The sequence below is a fragment of the Procambarus clarkii genome, chromosome 92 (genome assembly GCF_040958095.1).
Source record: "Procambarus clarkii isolate CNS0578487 chromosome 92, FALCON_Pclarkii_2.0, whole genome shotgun sequence".
Classification (NCBI taxonomy): domain Eukaryota; kingdom Metazoa; phylum Arthropoda; class Malacostraca; order Decapoda; family Cambaridae; genus Procambarus; species Procambarus clarkii.
This window is the reverse complement of record NC_091241.1, coordinates 5,717,216-5,738,370: the sequence shown is the minus strand read 5'-3', so window position 1 is coordinate 5,738,370 and position 21,155 is coordinate 5,717,216. Positions and strand designations below refer to the sequence as shown.

Here is a 21,155-nt window from a genome sequence, read left to right as displayed (position 1 = left end):
TCCAAGTAAAAAGTCTCCATCTCTTGCTGTTTAGTCGTAGTTGTCTGGAGAAGTTGTATTTTTGGGGTAAAAATTAGGAAATTTACTGCATGTTAGTAACTTTTGGTGACCTATTTTCAATGTTTCTCTCTGTATTTATTTAGTTTTTATGCTCTAATAAGTTGTATCTATGTGTCAAAGATGGTGTTTATTATATATAACTTATGTGCCCCCTTATTAAGGGGGCACTTTCATTTTCAAATTACATCCATTTTCGGCCATACAGGCAAACGGCCAAATTCTGATGTACTGTAATTTGAAAGAGGACAGGTTGAATCTGAACACTTGAATAGTCCTGTATTAGGATAATCATACAGCAATATCCCTGTACTAGGGTAATCAGAACACTACCAATATCCCTGTACTAGGGTAATATCACAAGCAATATCCCTGTACTAGGGTAATCAGAACACTAGCAATATCCCTGTACTAGGGTAATCAGAACACTAGCAATATCCCTGTATTAGGGTAATCAGAAAACTAGCAATACATTCGATTCTGCATTCTGGGATGAAGAATTTAACAGGCAAAAATCTTAATGGTATGTGCAGTACTGGGCTTTGTTAATGCATTATACAATACAGTATTATTGGTTATTTAGTTCGATTAAGGTAAACTGAAATGAAAAGTGCTGTATGATCTTTTATAGAATATGTCTAATAACTTCCCCCACACCCAGTGCAGAATTAATAGTTCAAAACTGTAGACATTTTTATTAGCACAATTAAACAACTGTTCCAAGAGATACCATCCAAAATCTTTTCTAACTTGGCAAAACTCGTACGCTCTTGGTCTAGCTATGTCTATTAATCTTCCCACCACATTTTGGAACTTAATTAATTTAATTTTTAGGTGGTGTTGTCATGCATCTATTTCCTGGATAAAACTTAAAACCACCACTCAGCCAAATTTGTTGCAAATTAATTGCTTCTATTCTGGATACAAAGACTTCTAGGCTTTAATGTTGGATGCAGAAATTATTTTTGGCTTGATATATATTGTCAAAGTACTGTACTGTATAGTACTGTAGTTTTGGTCAACACAAGTTAGATTTGTTCTAAATTGGGAGTCTACTACAGACTATGACTCCGAGATGTTTACACACAAACACTACAATATTGATTTATTTATTTATTTATTTATTTATACACTCTAGAAGAGTTTTTACATTTTTGTAAGGCCATTAACATGCATAGTGTTTTGGGTAGGTCCTTAATCCAAATTTTTCTCTAGAATACTACCCACCAAATTGTTTAACAACCAGGTACCCACTTACTGCTGGGTGAACAGAGCCTATAGTTAAGGATTGGCGCTCAGTAAATCTTCCCCGGCAAAAGCACTCACGAAGTGCCAGGTGAGTGTTTTACCACTGCGCCACAGAGACTGGTAATTTAACTGGAGTTGATTTTGTAACAAGGGAGTTAGCTTTAATGCTGTTGCTGTTTGATTTTAAAGGAAATGTTCAGGGAATCATGATTGGAAAACACATTTTGTAAAATGCCTTCTGATGTTCTAGAGTTGGAAGCTTGACAGAGTTTTTATAATGGTTAAATTACAAAAATTATGTACAGGTGTAGTTTTATGATTTAACCCCAAATATTTTATGTTTACTAAGATTACAAGGTGTTGGTGCCACAAGTTTAGCAAAATGTAGTTCTTTGATTATGGCAGGCTTCACTTGGATGTACAGTATTTTCATATTTTGTGTTTTTGCTTATGACTGGTTTTGGAAAAAATGTGTTTCTGGTCTGAGAGAAAAAAATGTAATATATAGGATGAAGAAATGTACAGTATTAATTAATTTTGTTAAATTTTAGTTGAAAATATATGATATAGACTGTATGATTATGAAACGAGAATAAATTTTCTTTTTAAATATGCCAGTTTTTTTTTGTTTCCAATAAATATTTAATTATTAAGAGAAGTGATGATAAGTAAAACTGGGAAAATCGAATATTAATACTTTTGAATAAGAAACTGAACAGCAGTGACTTCCTCTTTTTCCTACTCCACTATTTTCTTTAAATAAATGAATAAATGCAGGATTTAATATAATTGTGCATTAAATAAAGATACAAAATTACTAGCAAAGAACGATAAAATTTGTAAGAGGAAAGGTAGAGTATGTCAGAGGTAAGTGCAGATGGTGAGATAAGAGAGGCAGGAACTCACTTGTTAGGGCTTGAGCCAGAACGTTGGACATCAAATTAATTAACTTATTCCCATTGGCAACATCTATGTTAAAATTGATAGTAAACTTTGGGTAGACTATGAGCATCTTCCAATATCTGTAAGTGAATGAAATGATTACAAGCTCAAAATATATCATACCATTTAGCTTAACATCATTGATAAGTGGACATTCACTAGTTAATATACAGGTACAGTAGTGTTGAAGTGTGTGTCCTATAGCTCTTTTGTACATAGTTTATGACTGTAGTGCTCACTTATGCAGTTATCTGCCATAAGTAATAATTTCTCAGCCTAATTCTGGCATTCACGCTGGTGGACAATTTAATTATACGGGCCATACATATAGTTCTCAGTTCTAAACGTATCATAACTTTATGCTAGTAATTTCTACCTTTTAAATGTCAGTGATTGCTCTAATGTCAGCCCTATAGTTTCTTGAAGTAGATATTTGCTGTTCTGTCTGTGTCTCCAAAGTTGGAGGCCAGATGCTGGTGCTAGTCTCACTCAACTTACCAGGGGGATTGGTCTGAGGTACAGGATGATCATAAGCTGGTTGAATTCACCAGAAATCAAGAGGGAGCAACAAGTCAGGTCACATTCTAATCCCCACGTCAATTTTTGGCACTGCCCGCCAGCTACACCTAGCTAAATATTTTTAAAATCAAAATTAAAAAACTAATTTTTTCTTATTGTCTATGTGTATTAGTGTCTTTAGGCATTGTATATACTAGCTCTTCCTACAAATCCAACATTCTGTTTGTAACTCATTTTGTATGTACAGTATGTACTTTTACCTGAATATACATTATCATATCATTATTATTATAGTAACATACACCACTATTCACTGATCTAGGAAGGTTAACATAAATTTTCTGCTATTGACAGCTCAGGTAGCATAAAACAGGCCATTCTCCCACAGCTCCAAGACCTCCTCAAGCCTCTCCCCTTTCTTAAAGCAACCACGTAACTCATATTTTGTTAAAGTGTCACACTGCTAGACTCCTCAAACTGGCAGACCACCCACATGCCATTGGTACACTATTATATTAATTCTATGAGAGAGAAAGACAGATACAAATACTGTATAGGGAGAGAAGGAAGGAGAAGGGGGGATGATGTTTAAAGAGGGGAAAGGACATGCAGGTGGAAGGGGGGGAATATTTGAACAGGTGGAAAGGAGGAAAATTGATAGAGGGGGGAAATTATCAGAGGAAAGTGCCAAGCCATTATGACAATACAGCACTTGGAAGGAATCAGGGCGCAACCACATGGACGGTCGAGGATTGAACGCCAACCTGCATGAAGTAAGACGTTCTCTCTACCGTCCAGCCCAAGTGGTTGGGGGAAGGAGAGAGGGAGATTGGGAAGAGATTTGGGCACAGCCTGGTTGTATAGGGTACTGAAGTCACTACAATGATGATGATAATGTGATAATACTATTCGCTATGCTATGCAATGCTGAAACGCTATGTATGTTAGTGGCTCTGCAAGAGTATAGGAACACCAATGTTATGTACTCTCACAAACCCAATGTACCTTCTTGTATATGAATGAATGAATACATAAATAAGTAAAACAAACAATAGTAATAGTGGTGGGGGGGGGGCTGATATTATCCACCAAAGAAAACGGAAGGAGTTGTGGTGTTGGCGACCGCCCGGACAACAGCTGTTCAAAACAACTTGGTGGAGCCGCTGCGAGTCTCGCCCAGTTGGGTCCAGCCCAAGCCACGGGTCGTCATTACCCCTAAATCACCACCAACAGTATACTGTCCCCCCAAAAAAAGTCCTGATTAAACCTTGACACTTCGAAAATCTAACCTCCGCTCACGTGTGCAAGGAGCCGACGGTATGTGGAACAGGGTATGTACAATTTGACCAGAAATTACTCCTCCTGGAAGACCAACCACTTAGGCTGGACGGGTAGAGAGACGGTCTCGCTCCATGCAGGTCAGCGTTCAATTCCCGACCGTCCAAATGGTTAGCCACCATTCCTTTCTCCCCGTCCCATCCCAAATCCTTATCCTGGCACCCTTCCCAGTGCTATATCGTCGTAATGGCTTGGCGCTTTCCTCTTGATAATTCCCTCACTTCCCTCCATGCGTCACCAGATTACCATTCCTCCGGGAAGTAATATTTTTAGAACTTTCCTGTGTTTTAGGACAGGTGCGTCATGTGTGTGATGCAATGATTGTTACGTTACACCGTTCACAAACGGCATATATAAGAACTTTTTCAGTTATTATTGTGAGCTTGTTAATAATTATCATAAGATAGTTTTTTTTTTGTTTTTTTTTGTACATGATTTAAGATGATTAATGTTACATGTGTGATGTCATACACGCAAGACATCTGTCCCAGTCCAGGGGGCAGGTCTAAGGTACTGTAGGGGTTACGTTTTGCAGTATTTATAATAAGAGGTTATTCATACTTGCTCTTGTCCTCTGGTTAACATTAACTCAAGTATGATGCATAAAGAATAAGTTGACACTAATTACTTGTATACATAAACACATTTTACTATCTCATTCTAAAATGCCGTTTCATACACATTATGTACGTAAAATTAATGGAGTAATTAATACTGGACAGTACATTACATTTATAAAGTTTTATTTTGCAGGTATAATATGGCTGTATCAGATATCTGTGCAAGGTTCCCACTGCTGTGCCCGTCAGTATCTGCTGGGCATGTGCGTGATTTCCACGGCTTTATCAAGATTGGGGTAAGAACATTTTGGGCTACATGCTCTCAAGGTTTTCTTCTGTGTGTGCCCACTAATGCTGTCCTTGCACAGTCGGTTCCCTTCTCTGGTGTGTTCGAGAATTCGTCCCCTGACCCCCAAGAGGCCTGGCCATCTAGAGAGGCGCCTCACCTTGGGCTATTCAAAGATCTGAACCAGTAAAGTACATTAGAGCCACCCTCTAGAAGAGGTGGAGCCTCGAAAAATACCCTGGTTTGGACACCGAGGAAACGGCACCTGAAATCGAGACCGAGCTGAGAATGACAATTTCTTGGTAGGACTCTAACTTGGTCAGGGCCCAGAGCAACAGCCAGACTAAGGAGAATAGGTACAAGAATCCTCACCTCAACTACTCCAGCCAAAAGGTGGCTACCATTTGAGCCTCACGATTGGAGAATGGCACTGCATACAGGGAAAGGTGCTGAGACGATGCCAAAGCAAAGAGGTCCATGTCTGGGTGCCGGAACTGCTTGCAAACCCATGGGTAGGAGGTAGTACAAAGGGTCCACTCCATGGAGACAAGGAGGAACTGGGACAGGCTGTCTGTAGGGACATTGGACTCAATCACTTGACATCAATGGCATAAAACATGAAACTCCAAGAACCCAGCCGGAGAGCTACATACAGCATCGGAGCATAAAAAGTCAAGTCCATACAATATAACCGGACAGAAAATACGCACATCAAGTAAATATGATAATGGCATGTTACACTTGTGAAAAAAAAAGCCCTCACAGAATAAGTCCTTGGATGATTGTTACATAAAAGCTCTGGGATGCTGCAAGATGTGACAAAAACTTCAGCATTGCTATAGACTACGCATCACCAGATGAACTGATCTGATAACTGATGCCGGCCTGAGCTCTGGGCCACTTGATGGCATCATTCAGTACTAGTTACAGCTAGTTTTGTTTTCTTTTGTTTATTTTGTAATATTTGGCAGTTTAATGACTTTTGAGTCTTGTGATCCCAGCAGTTGTCTGTAAAGCTTCACTGCCTTTCTGGATGCTTTCCCAGTGAAATGGCAGAATGTTATTTGCTTCCTATGCATCATGGGAGGGGAGCCAGGTTTTGACTCTGGTCTCCAGTAAGCCAAATGAACTCTTGCAACTGATGTTAATGGTAGATTTGAACACTCTTGGCTATAGAGAGCCATCATGGGGGCTCCCCTAGAAAAGTTCTTCATTTTGAATAAAATTGTTTGGTTTCACACATCTTCCATATATCAGTGTAATTGCAGTGTAATATATTTGAAGAGTTGTTGACATATATGTTTAGTTTTAACCAACAGTGTAGATGCTAGAGGTTTCTGGGGAGAGGGTCTTGTGACTTTTTGAAGCTACTATCACTGAAAGTGTTCCACTACTCCTGAAGTATGTGGCCCCAGCATGGAGCCCGTACCTTGTCAAGCACAAGGTGAACCTTGAAAAAGTTTAGAGATATGCCACTAGGCTAGTCCCAGAACTAAGAGGCAAGAGTTACGAAGAAAGGCTGCAAGAAATGCACCTCACGACACTAGAAGACAGACAGAAGAGTAAGGAGAGACATGATCACTACCTACAAAATTCTCAGAGGAATTGACAGGGTAGATAAAGATAAACTGTTTAACACGGGTGGGACGCGAACAAGGGGACACAGGTGGAAACAGAGTACCCAAATGAGCCACAGGGACATTAGAAACAACTTTTTCAGTGTCAGAGTAGTTAGCAGATGGAATGTATTAGGCAGTGATGTGGTGGAGACTGAGTCCATACACAGTTTCAAATGTAGATATGATAGAGCCCAGTAGGCTCAGGAATCTGTACATCAGTTGATTGACAGTTGAGAGCCAGGACCAAAGAGCCAGAGCTCATCCCCCGCAAGCAAAATTAGATGAGTACAATTAGGTAAGTACTACTAGGTAGCATCAGCTACGGAGTTCTGTTTCCTACCTGAGACCAGAGCCAAAACCTGGACCCTCAACACAGGTGCAGGGAGCCGTGACATTTCTTATGTTTGTTTATGGCACCACCAGAGAAAGCACCCAGAAAGTCAGCGAGACAATACAAACCACTGCTGACTTCAAACGAGACCGCAGCCTCGAGAATCTCTGAAAGAACTCCCCTCAACAATGTAAACAAATGATTGAAATCTCTTGAAACTAGTGCAAGCTCATTCGCCTCGCTGCCCCCACTTGTTTGGGGGGGGGAAGTGGGGAGGCTCTCCACTGCTGCCTTCCTTCCATCGATTCTGATGCTTTGTGGGTTAGTCCTCTTGCATTGGTGCCCTATAGTCTTAATGGCTTGGCACTTTTCCCTTGATAATCCCCTTCCCTCTCACCCTGGACCTCGTTTGAAGCCAGCAGTGGTTTTTGTCTTTCTGGATGCCTTCCCCAGTGGTGGCATTAATAAATATATAACTGTCGCTGTTTTCTGCACCTCTGAGGGGGGCCAGGTTCTAGCTCCGGTCTCTGGTAGGCGATAAAACTCCATTGCTGATGTGACATAGTAGTGGTACACTGTCAGTGATTGTAGCTTCATGGAGCCACCTGGACTTGACTAGAAATTGTCATTTCATTACATTTAACATTCGGTTTTTATTTCAAATGGCCGATTCATGCTGGCTGATGATGACCGGCAACTTTATCTTTATTAAAATTGTTTTCTTTGTTCCTGATTATTATATGAATAAGTTGTATAGAATTTTATATATAGTAAATACCAATACTTTTTACATCTGCAGTTAAATGTTTGTTGAAATATGTAAACTGTGAATTTATATTTAATGGATAGAAAATGGTTTTTTTTTTTTTACAGGGTGTTGATTATGAGGCACGTCTCAGCACTCCGCACTTCCCATTATTAAGGGGCACGACTCTTAGCACTGATGCTCGACTCTCCTCTACTGTCCTTGCCTTTCAACGCCAGCTCAGTGAGGTACACACACACGTGCCTTTGATATAAACAATTAATAAATATCCTAATGTATATTACCTGTGTATCATTGAAAACATGGTTATGGCATTTTATTTGATTATTAATGGCCAGTTACCAAGGTACAATTGAGTCTTGGCTTTATGTAGCTTTATGAAGTTTCGGTTCCATGTATACTTGTACAGCAATGTGAAATATTAAATGTAACTATTAAAATCATTTGCATGGTAAATGGTTTGGCTCTAGGCTAGTTCTTGGTGCTAACGGTCATATTGTTCTCGTACCTTTTTTCATTAATATTGTTTCCATCATGTTAATATTAAATTACAAAAAGTTTTTAAATGGAAGAGGCATTTTTGGGAGTGGTATAGCTGTTTAGCATATTAAAAAGATTTTATGGACAGTTTTTAATTTTAAGTTACATTATAACTGTGCTTTTATATCATATACTAAATATAGTACAGTACTGTACATCTCTTCATGTTTCCAAAACTTGTACATGACCAAATCTTCTAAAATATTTATGTATTCATGTTAAGGTTTGACATTTTAAATGTTAAGTGTATTGAAAAAACTTTCTTTACTTTCCCTCTTTTTTTTTTGAGCTTGTCATGTGTCCCAGGGCCTCAATAAGGCTCCTGTGACTATCTGGCTCATTGGGAGCAAGAACCAACATTTTGACCCCTGTATGAGGTGGGGAGCATCTGGGGATCACTTGGAACTGTGTTCCCCTTCATACAGTATTGCATAGGAAACTTTGCTTATTCATAAAATAAATTTGACAATTCAAGATGACACTTTTTTCTACTAAATAGTGTTCAAATACTTTTCAGGTAGAACAAGAATGCAGCACGGTTCTGGAATATCTTGTCAAGTTTCAGAAAATATGCGTAAGTTAATGAGTGTATGTGTTAATTGTTAGCTAAATAAGAATTTAAAAGTGAAGGCCTTTTACAAATGGCCTTTCATCTGATAAGAGCTTGAAACATTTTACAAGTGAAAGATCTTGTTATCATTCCACAGGTAAGGTGGAACAGGTCTGGCTGGAATTCTTATGCTTTATTTACAAATCGCTCTCCATTTAATTGCTAAATAGTGTGGTCGATAGGTATTTCTTTACAGCAGGTCACACAGCTCGTATATTGTGGGTGTAATTATGTTTAGCAGCAACTGCTGCTTGAAACAATATTCCCTGCAGGATGTCGGTCACCATGTGAAGAGAGCACAATTGCTTTTTCAATCGATCTTCAGTTTTCTAGTACCACTTGGTGTTCTTCTTTGCCTTCTTAAGCTCTACATCTATACTCGAGGCCTTATTAATGATTTTTCTGGGGAAAGAACATCTCTCTTCACCCAGAGAGAGAACATCTCTTTCATTATGCCTCTGTGAGGGAAGGTGGGGGGGGGGATGCAGGTTCTGGCTTTTGTTGCCAGTAGGCCAAACAGAACCCCATGACTGATGTGACTTAGTAGTTGGGAGGAATCTCAGCAAGATAGCTTTTGGTAGCTACCAAGGCTCCTTTAAAAAAAAAAAGTTTCATTTCATTAAATGCTTTCTTTTTCTTGTGCACAATTTTGTGTAAACACCTAATTGTAGTAATGGGATAAGAGCTACACTCATGTTGTCCCAACTTCCTTATAATCTTTGTCATATTGTACTCTGAAAATAGTGTTTTGGCATCTGCTACTTTCTCGCTTAAATTGTTCCAACTGTCTACAGCTCTCTTCACAAAAGAATATTGTTGCATATTTTTAGCAACGGATTTTCCTAGGTTGAATCTATAGCCATTTGTTCTTGAAGATGTAAATTTGAAAAATACCTTAGTGTCAAATTTGTCAATTCCTGTCGCTATTTTGTATTTAATGTCGACTCATTCTCTTTATCTTGTAGCTTGGTATATTTAATGTTTGTAGCTCCTCTGTGTCATCTTGCTTGTCTTGATGTAAGTGCCATCATACAAGTTTGTCCTTGTGTTATCATGAACCCTTGCACAAGTTTCTAGCCTTCTAACTTTTTGCCTGCCATATATATTCATACATAAAAATGTTGAATAATTGCTATCTTGAAATTGTAAACATTTAAACAATTGTGTAAAATTTATTTTGAATAAAATGTAATTCTTCCTCTGTATTTTTGTATTGTATACAGTTTGTTTTGCAGAGTTCGTCAGCTGAAGGAGAACTGGAAGGCGATGATTTACCTCTGCTGTGTGGTTCACATTTTCCAAGTCTGCTCTCGCATTTAGACATTGTTGGATGGTCTAAAGTTGCACAAATTTCACCAGATTTTGAATCTATTTCTCTCAAGACCAGGTATGGTGTCTTTAACCATTTCATTACATGTATTTGTTTGCCTATTCGTTTGAGTTAAAGTAACTAAAGGTAAAGTGCATTGGTCGGTGGTTTCTTGAGGTTATCTTGAGATAATTTCGGGGCTTTTAGTGTCCAACGCGGCCTGGTCCTCGACCAGGCCTCCACCTCCAGGGAGCAGCCCGTGACAGCTGACTAACACCCAGGTACCTATTTTGCTGCTAGGTAACAGGGACATAGGGTGAAAGAAACTCTGCCCATTGTTTCTCGCCGGCACCCGGGATCGAACTCGGGACCACAGGATCACAAATCCAGTGTGCTGTCCGCTCGCCCGACCGGCTCGGTTTGTCAGTGCTCATTACTGTCGTACAGTGAGGCTGGTTGTGTGTGAACAAATGAATGATGATTGAATGGTGAGGAGAATGCATTTGAGGGTAGGAATGGAGAAGTGGTAGCAAATAAAGCATAGTGGATGTTTATTGAGGAAAAAAGAACGTTTGAAATATCTATTTATGACAACTTATGAGGAGCAGTTGACATCTAGTCTTTTGAGAAGGTGGAGTGCTGCTGTGGATGTCTTGAGTTGTGGTGTTACTTTTTGTGATGCTGTCAAGTGTGGAATTTATTGAGAATTTATGGGTGTCATTCTGAACATGTCTTAACATTATTTTTCTATATTGTTCTCCTATTATCTGGCAAAGAGAGATTCTTTGTGATGAAAGTAGGAAATGGGGTAATGATTCAGATAATGAAAAATGCTAGAGACAAACAATTTGATATTAAGTCTCTATAACACTTTACTGTTAGTTAATTATATAAGTTTCAGTTTGAGGTGAATTCACACGGTCTTGCTATTCGATTACCAAATTTCCTAATCGGCTAGTTTTATTAAACATGATGCGGAAATTGTAACTTTCAGAGATGAGAATGGTCGCTCGCACCTCCTCCGAGTGAAAATTGGTAAGGGATATCCTCAAGAGACACCAGAGGTTGAAGCTGATTTGCCAGTAGACCTTAAGTTCTCCTGGAATACTGTAAGTTGATGGTCCATTAAGAAAAATTTGAATTTTACAGTTTGTTGTACACTTGGTAATTGCAGTACTATTCTGCATCCGAATGTTTGTATTATTGTTGATTCGGTAGACAATCTTGTTTTCCATATACAGTACTTCATTAAATTACTGACTAGTACTCTCATTTTTAAGAAATGAAGAAATGTGTAAGACTTTCAATTACTAGTTAAGAAATGAGAAATGTGTATATACCTCATTTGTTAGCTAGGAAATGAGAACTATATATTATACCATTTAATCATCGAATAAAAATTAACACATGAAGTGACAAGTGCAGGTTATCCTCATCACAGTAATTAATAAAATATGATGCATTGGCCTTTTTTCTTGTGTAAATAGTGTGGTTGGTATTGTAAACAGGTATTCTGATGTATTAGAGTTGTTGCTTTATCTATTAATAATAAACATTTGGATGTACTGTATTGAAAATAATTATTTTATTAAGAAAATTGTGATGCAGGGTTTGTTTCTGAACGTGGTGATTGCTCGTGTATATAAATCGCCAAATGCAAATGCTCGGCAGTTTAAAGACCAACTATGAAAATAGAATACTGCTTGGAAAACTTCACAAATTCTGCTCATTTCATGTTACTGTAGTGCGATTTATTTGTGTACTATCGTGATTCTTGCCGTTTTGTATTAATGTTGCATCTGATGAATTTACACCAAAGTTCTCCAATTTTGTCCCAGGTTGAGGGATTATCCTGCATCATAGCAGCTTGGGAGGACCACTTGAGAGGCTTGCAGCAGTTCTGGGATGTCCTTGATGAACTGGATGAAACTGTACTGGTGTTGGACCCACCGACTCCTGCACGAAGACACACTACACGCAGGATACTTCTTAGTAAGGACCTGTGTGCAGGCATATCAGTTGATGTTTTTGTTTCATTATTCTGCCTATTACTGTGGGACATTGTAGCTAGTAGTTCATACACAAGATCACGGCTGGCCTGGAATGGACTCTAAATTCACACACGCAATTTAAAAGAATTAAAATTTTATGCGAGCTTCCAATAGGCCACTGGGTCAAGAAAATGACTGAGAGATTGGCTCAGAGAGAGGAGTTTCATTTTGCTCCATGGTCAAATTTTATTATCTGATATTTAAGTTTCAGTGAGAATAATAGCCATTAAATGGAGATTGTGCTTGTTCTAATATTTCTTTAATCATTCTTCACAAATTGTGATTTTATATTGGGAAAAATAGATTTATAGGAATGTAATTACAATATTAGATACTTGTGTACAAATTTATTAGCATAGTTAACTAGAATGAGTGTTAGTATACTAGTATGCAAATTTTCATTATACTTTAATCTTAAATCTTTAAGAATTACAATGAACTGAACTTTACTTTCCAGAATTTGCTGATTGTTTGTGTTATCACACAGGTAATCATGTGAGTGTCCAGTTGAGTGTGTCTGTTGTCCACCCTCGCAGCCTTCCTCAGTGCCACCTCCTGGGCACGTCTCGCCTCACTGCTCCTCTCAATGCTCTTCTGATGGAGAAGTATGAGGTAAGTGGTCCACCCTCTCGGCCTTCCTCGGTACCACCCTTGGCCACATATTGCCTTATTGCGTCTCTCGTCACTTTTGACAGAGAAGTAAGTCGGTGGTTCCCAATCTTTTATCTCTGGGCTGCACTCTGAGAATAGAAATTTGCTTACACCACACTGATTCATGTATTGATAATACAGTATCCACTCAATTTAACAGCCTATATGGGGCTGAGCCCAAGTCGTTATTTACGGAGCTCCGTTATTTCCGACGTTAAGTCGGGTCGGGTAATTTTTCAAGTAACATTCAGGTAGGATATATTTTATACTGTATAACTAAAATTAAATAAAGTTCATTGTGTAATTGCATTCCAATTTAGTGCACGGCCGACGATTAAGCCAGTTGCTGGCTGCTGCATGGATGATGTGTGAACACGCTCTGATCAAGTCCAGATGGGTGGGAAAAAATTGATTCATTCCTTTGTATTGAAAAATATTTCATGTATCAATCAGTGAGTTAATATTGTCTTAATAAAATTTTAGAGATGTGTTTTGATTTACCCTGAACAGTGCAGGTAATGTATTTTTAATGTTACGACACAGGCTGTGGCGGCCATGCCATAACAATGGCGATCGAGCCTTGTCGCTGAGAGCTAGCCAAGACGAAATATTTTGAGCTCGCCTTTTCTCTGCTGACGATAGAATATACATTTGCAGAGACTAATATGTAGCTTTTGTTGAAAAAAAACAATTAATATCTTGTAATACTATAATAAAATTGGTAAATTGACTTACTTTTAATGTTACGACACAGGCTGTGGCGGCCATGCCATAACAATGGCGATCGAGCCTTGTCACTGAGAGCTAGCCAAGACGAAATATTTTGAGCTCACCTTTTCTCTGCTGACGATAGAATATACATTTGCAGAGACTAATATGTAGCTTTTGTTGAAAAAAAACAATTAATATCTTGTAATACTATAATAAAATTGGTAAATTGACTTACTTTTAATGAAGCTGAAGATTACGAAGCTGTGATGATTACGTCATCCTCTGCAGCGCTTGTTTTATATTGTTTATATTGTATACAGGGTACATACTGTATGTACAGTACACTTATTTTCAGGCACTCGCTTCACACAACAGCTAGCCTTACTACTAATTCACATGAGTTCTAATTCTACTTCACTATTGACAATTATGTTGAATGTTAAAACTCTGCTGCTGCTCGTGCATGAGAATATCCTTTATCAAGTTTCTTAATTAACTCCAGCTTCTGTGCAACCGTCAGGCGCTTCCTTTGGGTAACTTTTGGCATTTTGTAAATTAAAAAGATCACAATTACAGTACAGTAATATCCTTCACAATTGAAGCTAGCTGCGCGAGTTCACGGTAAACAATGGGAACACATGGCCCGGCGGAGTACATACTAGGTCCGTGGGAAAAAAAATACCTAGTGCCTATACATACTATAAAAGGTATTTAATAAGAAAACAAAGACTTTTGCTTAATAAAAACTGTTTCAAAATATTTTATTAATAATAATTTACAATTTTCTTCATTAAAGTGAATCATTTTAAAAGAAAATTAAGATGTAATATATGACTCTGGACGATCCAGGTCGGTGGCGGCCTGGTCGCCATGTGGGGGGGACGCTGATGCCACAACAAACCCAATACCGACTGTTGGTAATATCGACCGCAGACCGGTATAGCAGGCTCCAGATACTGGGCTCCCAAACCGGTCGTTAATACCGGCAGATCGGTATAAAAGAGGCCGTTAAATTGAGTGGATACTGTACATGAATATATTGTAATACATGTAATATATTGTAATCATGTATTGATAATACATGAACCCCTTCTTTTGTTAAATAGGGACACTCCTGTGGTGCACATAAAACAAATTATTTGAAATTTTCTTGTTTTCACTTGATATTATTAATTAGCATCCAGGAAGCACAAAATTCCAAGTAAAAAGTTTCAATTTTTTATGGTTTGACTGCAATGGATTGGAGAAGTTGTGTGTTTTAGTATAAATTAGGCGATGTGCCACACAGGAATAACATTGTGGATTTATTTTTATTGTTCCTCTATTTTTTACTTTTTAATTTTAACAAGGTGTATTGATGTGTCAGTGGTGGTGTTCATTATGTATAACTTTGAAAATATAATTATATACAAATATAGTTACATGATTTTACCTGGGGGCCAATGACTCTATAGTGGCCACAACAAGGACAGGAAGCCAGCGGCTTGTAAAAGGTCCCCTATTTGTTCTGAGGATTTTTTTCAAGCTGGATTTTAGAGTTCGGCAGAGTTTTGGGATTTATGGCTTCTGTGGGTTGGCAATTCCATGGGTTTATTCCTCTGTGGGTGAAAAAGGATCTCCTGTTCTCAGTCCTGCTTTGTGGCTTGATGAGCTTGAAATTGTTGCTCCTTGTTTGTGTTACGTCTGACCTTTTAGAGAAATTGTCTGAATCAACATCCTCCAAGTTGTTAATTTATTTTAAGGATGTACAGGTACTGTCATCATTTGTTTTGTACCCATTAATCTCTTATTGTAGGAGTGGGACCCTGAACGCAGTATTGTGAGCAACTTGGAGTCACTGCTGGGTGTGAGTGTAGTAAGATCAAGGGCAGGAGACATGGGTGGAAGTGTGGAGGAGTGGAGTGCAGAATGTGCTGTGTGTTATGCCCTTCACTTCCAAGAGTCTCTACCAGATCTGACATGTGACCACTGCTCTCAGGCCTTCCATGTCCAGTGTTTATATGAGGTGGGTTTTGCTAGTTATGGCTCTATTTTAATTGTATACTTATTTTTTATTTGAACTTGTAACATTATACAGTGGAACCTTGACTTACGAATGCCCTGCTTTATGAATTTTTTGAGTTACGAGTTCAATTTCTTGGTAAAATTTGAATTGGTTTACGAGCTTTGCCGCGATTTGCGAGCTTGTTGATACACATATGGGTCAACCGAGCTTGTGGTTCCTGGTAGCACAAGCGACCGCCCTACAGGTTTACCAGTGGCTCCCGTTTAGTGATAATCGCGCTTGAACTCTTTGTAAAGAATTTCATTGTTCAGCTTTTTTTGCTTTCTAAACATAAAATTAATTATATTTAATTTTATGACGAACGCCATGGATTCGTCAACAATTAAGAAGTGGTGTGCACTACAGGAAGAAATACAAAGTTTTGTTGGAACGACTCGCCCAAATCAAGCTGCAGTAGGCCGTTGCCTTAACCTTTTTAATGACACTGTGATGCCTCACTACAGACAAGTGTTAAAACATAGGGAAAACAAGTCTCCATGGAAAGGTTCTTAGTGAGAAAAACAGTGACCCACAACCAGGTCCTAGTGGTGTGCAGGCAAAACGTGGGAGAGAGCGAGTACCCCAAAGAAGTCATCACTGCCTGATGTTATAATGGAAGGGGACTTCCCTTCCAAACACTAACACCTCTCCTCCTCCCTCCCTCCTCACCATCTTTCATATGCCTACAAGAGTCATCAATAAAGGTAAGTTATAACTTGTACATACAATACTATAGTACAAAATATTTGTGTGTATTATGTACGAAATGTAATTTGAAGTTAATATTTTTGGGGTTGTGGAAAGGATTAATTAAATTTGCAATATTTCTTGTGGGAAAATTCATTTCGGGTTGCGAATTTTGGGGTTACGAGTCATCTCTGGGAATAGATTAAATTTGAAAACCAAGATACCACTGTATTCTCGAAATTAATTGATGTATCGGTACTGAATAAATAATAAATTTTGAGGAAATGTGTTCTCTTCATATAAATAATGAATGATAATTTATCAATTGTTAATACAGTTGCGGAGTTGCATATATGTCTAAATGTTATACAGTGTGTTTAAACTAACTTTTTTTTTTTTTACATTTTTGCAGTGGTTATGTGGCCTTACGAATAGCCGGCAAAGTATGAATGTCATTTTCGGGGAGTGCCCTTACTGCACGCAGGTACTGTTGGATTTTTTTATACTCTGTGGAAACACAAGTTGAATGACTAGCTACTTGAAACATTTATTATGATACGTGCTTAGTCTAACACATTTAGGCTTTATGATGTGTTGCATGTTATGGTGTACGGAAGTAGTGACCTCATAACCAACCAGTATGTTGTGCAAATAGCCCTCATTTTCCCCTGCAATAAAGGGGGGGGGGGGGTTGAGGATTTGGTACCCATCTTCCTTAAAGTTCTGACCATGGAGAGCATATTTGACTTTGGGTTAAGATCATGCATCTGGTCAGGCCCTTGTAAACAAAGAGAACTTGTGTCGAATGTGAGGGAAATAAATGAACAACAGAAGATTAAGTTTTTAGAGAGGAAGTATACATTTTAATAAATGAAGACTGGTATGAAGAAGTGAATGATATCTCGTGGTACAGTTTAAGGTGATTTTGTATGAAGGTCATGCTAGACAGGGTTAGGGTAGCTTGCATGATTGAATATGCTCCTCAGGATGATAGAAGTGAGAATGAAAATAAAAAAAAATTGGGTAATTTACAGGCTGAGATTTGTATGATATCAAGTAGTTATAGAATCATTGTTTTTGTTGATTTGAATGATAGAGAGGGAATGATCCCTGATAATAATATATAGTAATAGTTTTAAATGGTGTACTGGGAGTAAATGATAATGACTGTACACTGCTGAAAGTTATATTTAATTAATTCACTAGTATTACCCCCATGTCCCACCTGTATGGGCGAGGAAGCAGATATACGAGTGTTATTTTCAGTGAGAAGAATATATTGAAAGATGAGTTCCCAGCCCAAACTCTACACACCTAGGTAAGGTTGCCAGTCTTTGGACATAGGCATCAAAAAATGTACAACACCTGCACACCAGTGAATACAATCATTTGAAAGAGCTTGTTAAATATAGTCCAAAAATATTTTGAAATCTGAAAAAAAAAACGTCTTTTAGAATCTTCTTGGAATAAGTTTTATAGCATTGATATTCCTATAACTCGGTGCATGGTTTGTATGAAGGGGAAGGGAACCATCAGGGGAAAGCACCAATCCATTACGACTATATAGCACTGGGAAGGGGGTCAGGGGACTCCCTGATCCCTACATAAGGATTTGGGATGGGACAGGGGGAAGGAATGGTGCCCAACCACTTGGATGGTCGGGGATTGAATGCCAACCTGCATGAAGCGAGACCGTCACTCAACCGTCCGGCCCAAGTACTTGCCTAGTAAGTGATTGGGTTTGTATGAAAATCATAAGTACTGTATTTTTTTTTTTGTGTGTGTGTGTGTGTGTGTGTGTGTGTGTGTGTGTGTGTGAGATCATAAGTAGTTCTTTATTGTCAAATGACTCGGATACTTTTGATATCGTTCGCCTTATGCGTTTCTGTTCTCGTATTGGCATCCTTGGTGATATTTAGCGCCCTCTGATTATCCCACGCATTTGATGGTGCTACATAGCCTTCCCGGTTTGGTGCCTTCTTTTGATAATTACTTGCTTACTTTATTGTCAAATTTAAATGGTTACATATGATCTAATTTATTATATTTTAGTTTTAGGCATATGTGAGGTCATTAAATTGCAGATTGACATGGGTAAGCACCAAGTAAGGTGCGTAATGAAATGTGATGGAAGCCTGATTGTAGTAGTGGGTGATGACTTTGCTGCATCCTTACATTGAGTAGTTGTTTATTAAAAGTACATGTTGACCTTGCATGTGACATTGTAGAACCTTATCACCCCCTACACCATAGAGGATGTCAACTGACTACACCTATATTGTGTCTGCATTTTAAGATGTGAACAATGAGACTGATAATTGTCCAGTAACAATAGTGACGGAACTCTGTAGAACATATAGTTCTCAATGCTTAATGGCGTAAACATGATATGACTGTAGCATTGTTTCACTCGGGTGTGTGAAGATAAAACAGCAAAGAACCTATTTTAACCGATTATGTTACTCCTTGAATTCAACGGGAGGATTTCCTTTAGTTGTAATGTGAATGCCTTATCAGTCCATGCCTTGTGCACACTGTTATACTATGACCTTATATGAACCCACAGAGTCAGTTACACTGACCAGGTAAGTGGTATAAAGACTTAGACACTGTACTCGCCAATCTCTGATGATAATGGATGACAGTTATCAAATCATCAATGTCAGATTTTGTCAATTCCTGCTGCTATTTTGCACACAGTTACCATATCACTTCCTTTTCTTCCATCTTCTAGCTTTGGTATATTTAGCACTTCTAACCTTTCCTCGTAGCTTTTTTTTTTTTTATATATATATATAGTTCTGGAAGCCATTTTGTTGTATGTGCACCTTTTCCATTTGATTGATATACTTCTCGAGATATAGGCACCATACAACTGCTGCATATTACAATCTTGGTCTCACACAGGGCATGAACAATTTCTTCTCTGTTCACCTAAAGCTGCATGTGCCCTAGGCAGCCCTTCCCCAGGTGTTCATTAGATGATGCCTCTGCCAAGATATGGTTGCTTCCGTGGTGGGTTTGGGTGTTTGTGCCAGCCGTCGACTACTCTGCGAGGCTCTCGGTTGGGATTATTAATTATGGGGTGCACTTGGGGTGTTCTCGGGTTATTAATTATGGGGTGCACTTGGGGTGTTCTCGGGTTATTAATTATGGGGTGCACTTGGGGTGTTCTCGGGTTATTAATTATGGGGGTGCACTTGAGTTCACCTGCTTTTATATGCAGCTTGCTGCTGATGCCCTTGACAGCTATGTTTTTCTTTGTGATGTGTTCAGTGTCATTGCATCCAATGAGCATCCTTAGTGCCTTGGGTGTCCTGCTTGGTCATTACTTTTAGGGCCTAGCAAGTTCTCGCAAGTCTTTGGTGCGGATCACTGTTGATTGGCACTCCAAGCAAGTCTGTGTTTTGCAAGTTTAATGGATGTCCATCGATTTTACTGTGTTGGTTATTTGTACTGTCTCCTGTGTCCCACAACATTTGGGTTTGTATGGTGTCTATTTTTAGCTAGAACCTCCCCTTATTAATTTTCTTCACTTAATTTTTGTAGTGACAAGGCTTAACAGGTGGCTGCCTCGGGTTCACTTGTCTATTTTTTGTTGTTTGAGGCTTGTACTCAAGGGGTTGCCCTTGAGTTGATTCTTTCAGGTGTGTAGGGATTTGGAATTGAAGTAGCGGGTGTATGTTACCGGTTCTACATTCCCTACTTCTTCACTTTCCGCTGTCCCTCAAGATAATGTGGAGGATATATGGCTGACCAGCACTTGTTTCTGCAATTGAGAACAAAATTAATGGGTGAAAGAATGGCATTTTATGTGCATGGTAGAACTTCCATGGATGATGATGTCTGGTCTACAGTGTGAGTATCAAGTATAGAATGCTCAACTTGGGTGCTTTGTATTAATCTTGGTTGTTTGTTTCTTTCAGCTGATATCTTGCAAGGTGCCAGCTTAAATCTTGGAAAGAAGATAGAAGTATCATAATAAAATTATTTACTTTTAGTTCATGTAGCTTTTATTTCCTCTTAATGATTAAGTTATGAACAGAATAATGGCATTAACACAATAGTAGTAAAAATAGTGGAATATTCATTATAGAGTGCATGCATTTAATTACAAAATACTCACAGTAGGGTATCTCGTGCAAAATCTGCATTGAAATTATTTAGTAGTGTATTAAAGAATCTAATGTAGCATAATGTGTGTGTGTGTGTGTGTATTGCAACAATAACTTACACCACAGCATAATGACTTCCTGTGATTCATGTAGAAATCACAGGAAATCTACTGAAGCCAGTCCAAGTTTTTACCTATGACCCCACAAGTACTTTGATGGAAGGACAAAGTGGTGATTTCAGTAAAAATCCAGTTGTATGACTTTTTTTTTTTTACAAGTCTTCGGTGGTCCAGTGGTAGAGTACTCGACTGGCAATGCCGGGGTGGTAGGGTTGTGCCCCCTCGCAGCTCTAGTGGATTTTCTAATTGATATATTTCACGTTAGTGTGATTTCTGTGGGTTTCATAGTTACTTTCTGCTGTCCTTATTTCTTTGTTAATGTTTCTAACCAGTTTGACATTCTTGTTTTAGATTGACTTCTCCTTTCTTGATCCTTTTCTACCAAGCTTTCTAGAAATGATGTACAAAAATGTAATTTTAGAAATTATTTATTTTAGAATTTATTTCATTTCTAAAATTTAGAATTTTAGAAATGATGTACAAGAATGTAACAACTCTTGTATATATCTAAAAAAAAAAAAAAAAAAAAAAAAGGTTCTTCAGCCCTGTAAGTATCCATTTGGGGGTTATTATTATTCAATCTAATCAATTTTTATGGTATATTACATGGCTGGGCTTTGCTTAGAATATTCCTTATATGTTATATTTTGAA

The 21,155-nt window shown here is 38.3% G+C and overlaps 1 protein-coding gene across 2 annotated transcripts; it reads left to right on the top strand.

Moving 5' to 3' along the window:
- Positions 1-3,888: 3,888 nt before the first annotated feature.
- Positions 3,889-20,269, top strand: Fancl (E3 ubiquitin-protein ligase Fancl). 2 transcript variants are annotated; one of them, XM_069319202.1, is made up of 11 exons: positions 3,889-4,083; positions 4,858-4,960; positions 7,774-7,893; positions 8,724-8,780; positions 10,052-10,203; positions 11,120-11,234; positions 11,964-12,117; positions 12,664-12,788; positions 15,334-15,543; positions 16,682-16,753; positions 20,196-20,269. In XM_069319202.1, the coding sequence occupies exons 2-11, from the start codon at positions 4,865-4,867 to the stop codon at positions 20,220-20,222; spliced, it is 1,128 nt and encodes a 375-aa protein (XP_069175303.1). In that variant the 5' UTR covers positions 3,889-4,083; positions 4,858-4,864; the 3' UTR covers positions 20,223-20,269. The 2 variants fall into 2 exon arrangements, with proteins under 2 accessions (XP_069175303.1, XP_069175302.1); XM_069319201.1 differs by having other exon boundaries at positions 3,890-4,097.
- Positions 20,270-21,155: the final 886 nt, after the last annotated feature.

Bases quoted from the DNA above. Each gene is read 5' to 3' on its own strand.
- Fancl (XM_069319202.1), top strand. From the start codon at position 4,865: ATGGCTGTATCAGATATCTGTGCAAGGTTCCCACTGCTGTGCCCGTCA. The intron at 10,204-11,119 runs GTATGGTGTCTT...TGTAACTTTCAG, and splicing joins TCTATTTCTCTCAAGACCAG to AGATGAGAATGGTCGCTCGC. The intron at 16,754-20,195 runs GTACTGTTGGAT...TGTTTCTTTCAG, and splicing joins AGTGCCCTTACTGCACGCAG to CTGATATCTTGCAAGGTGCC.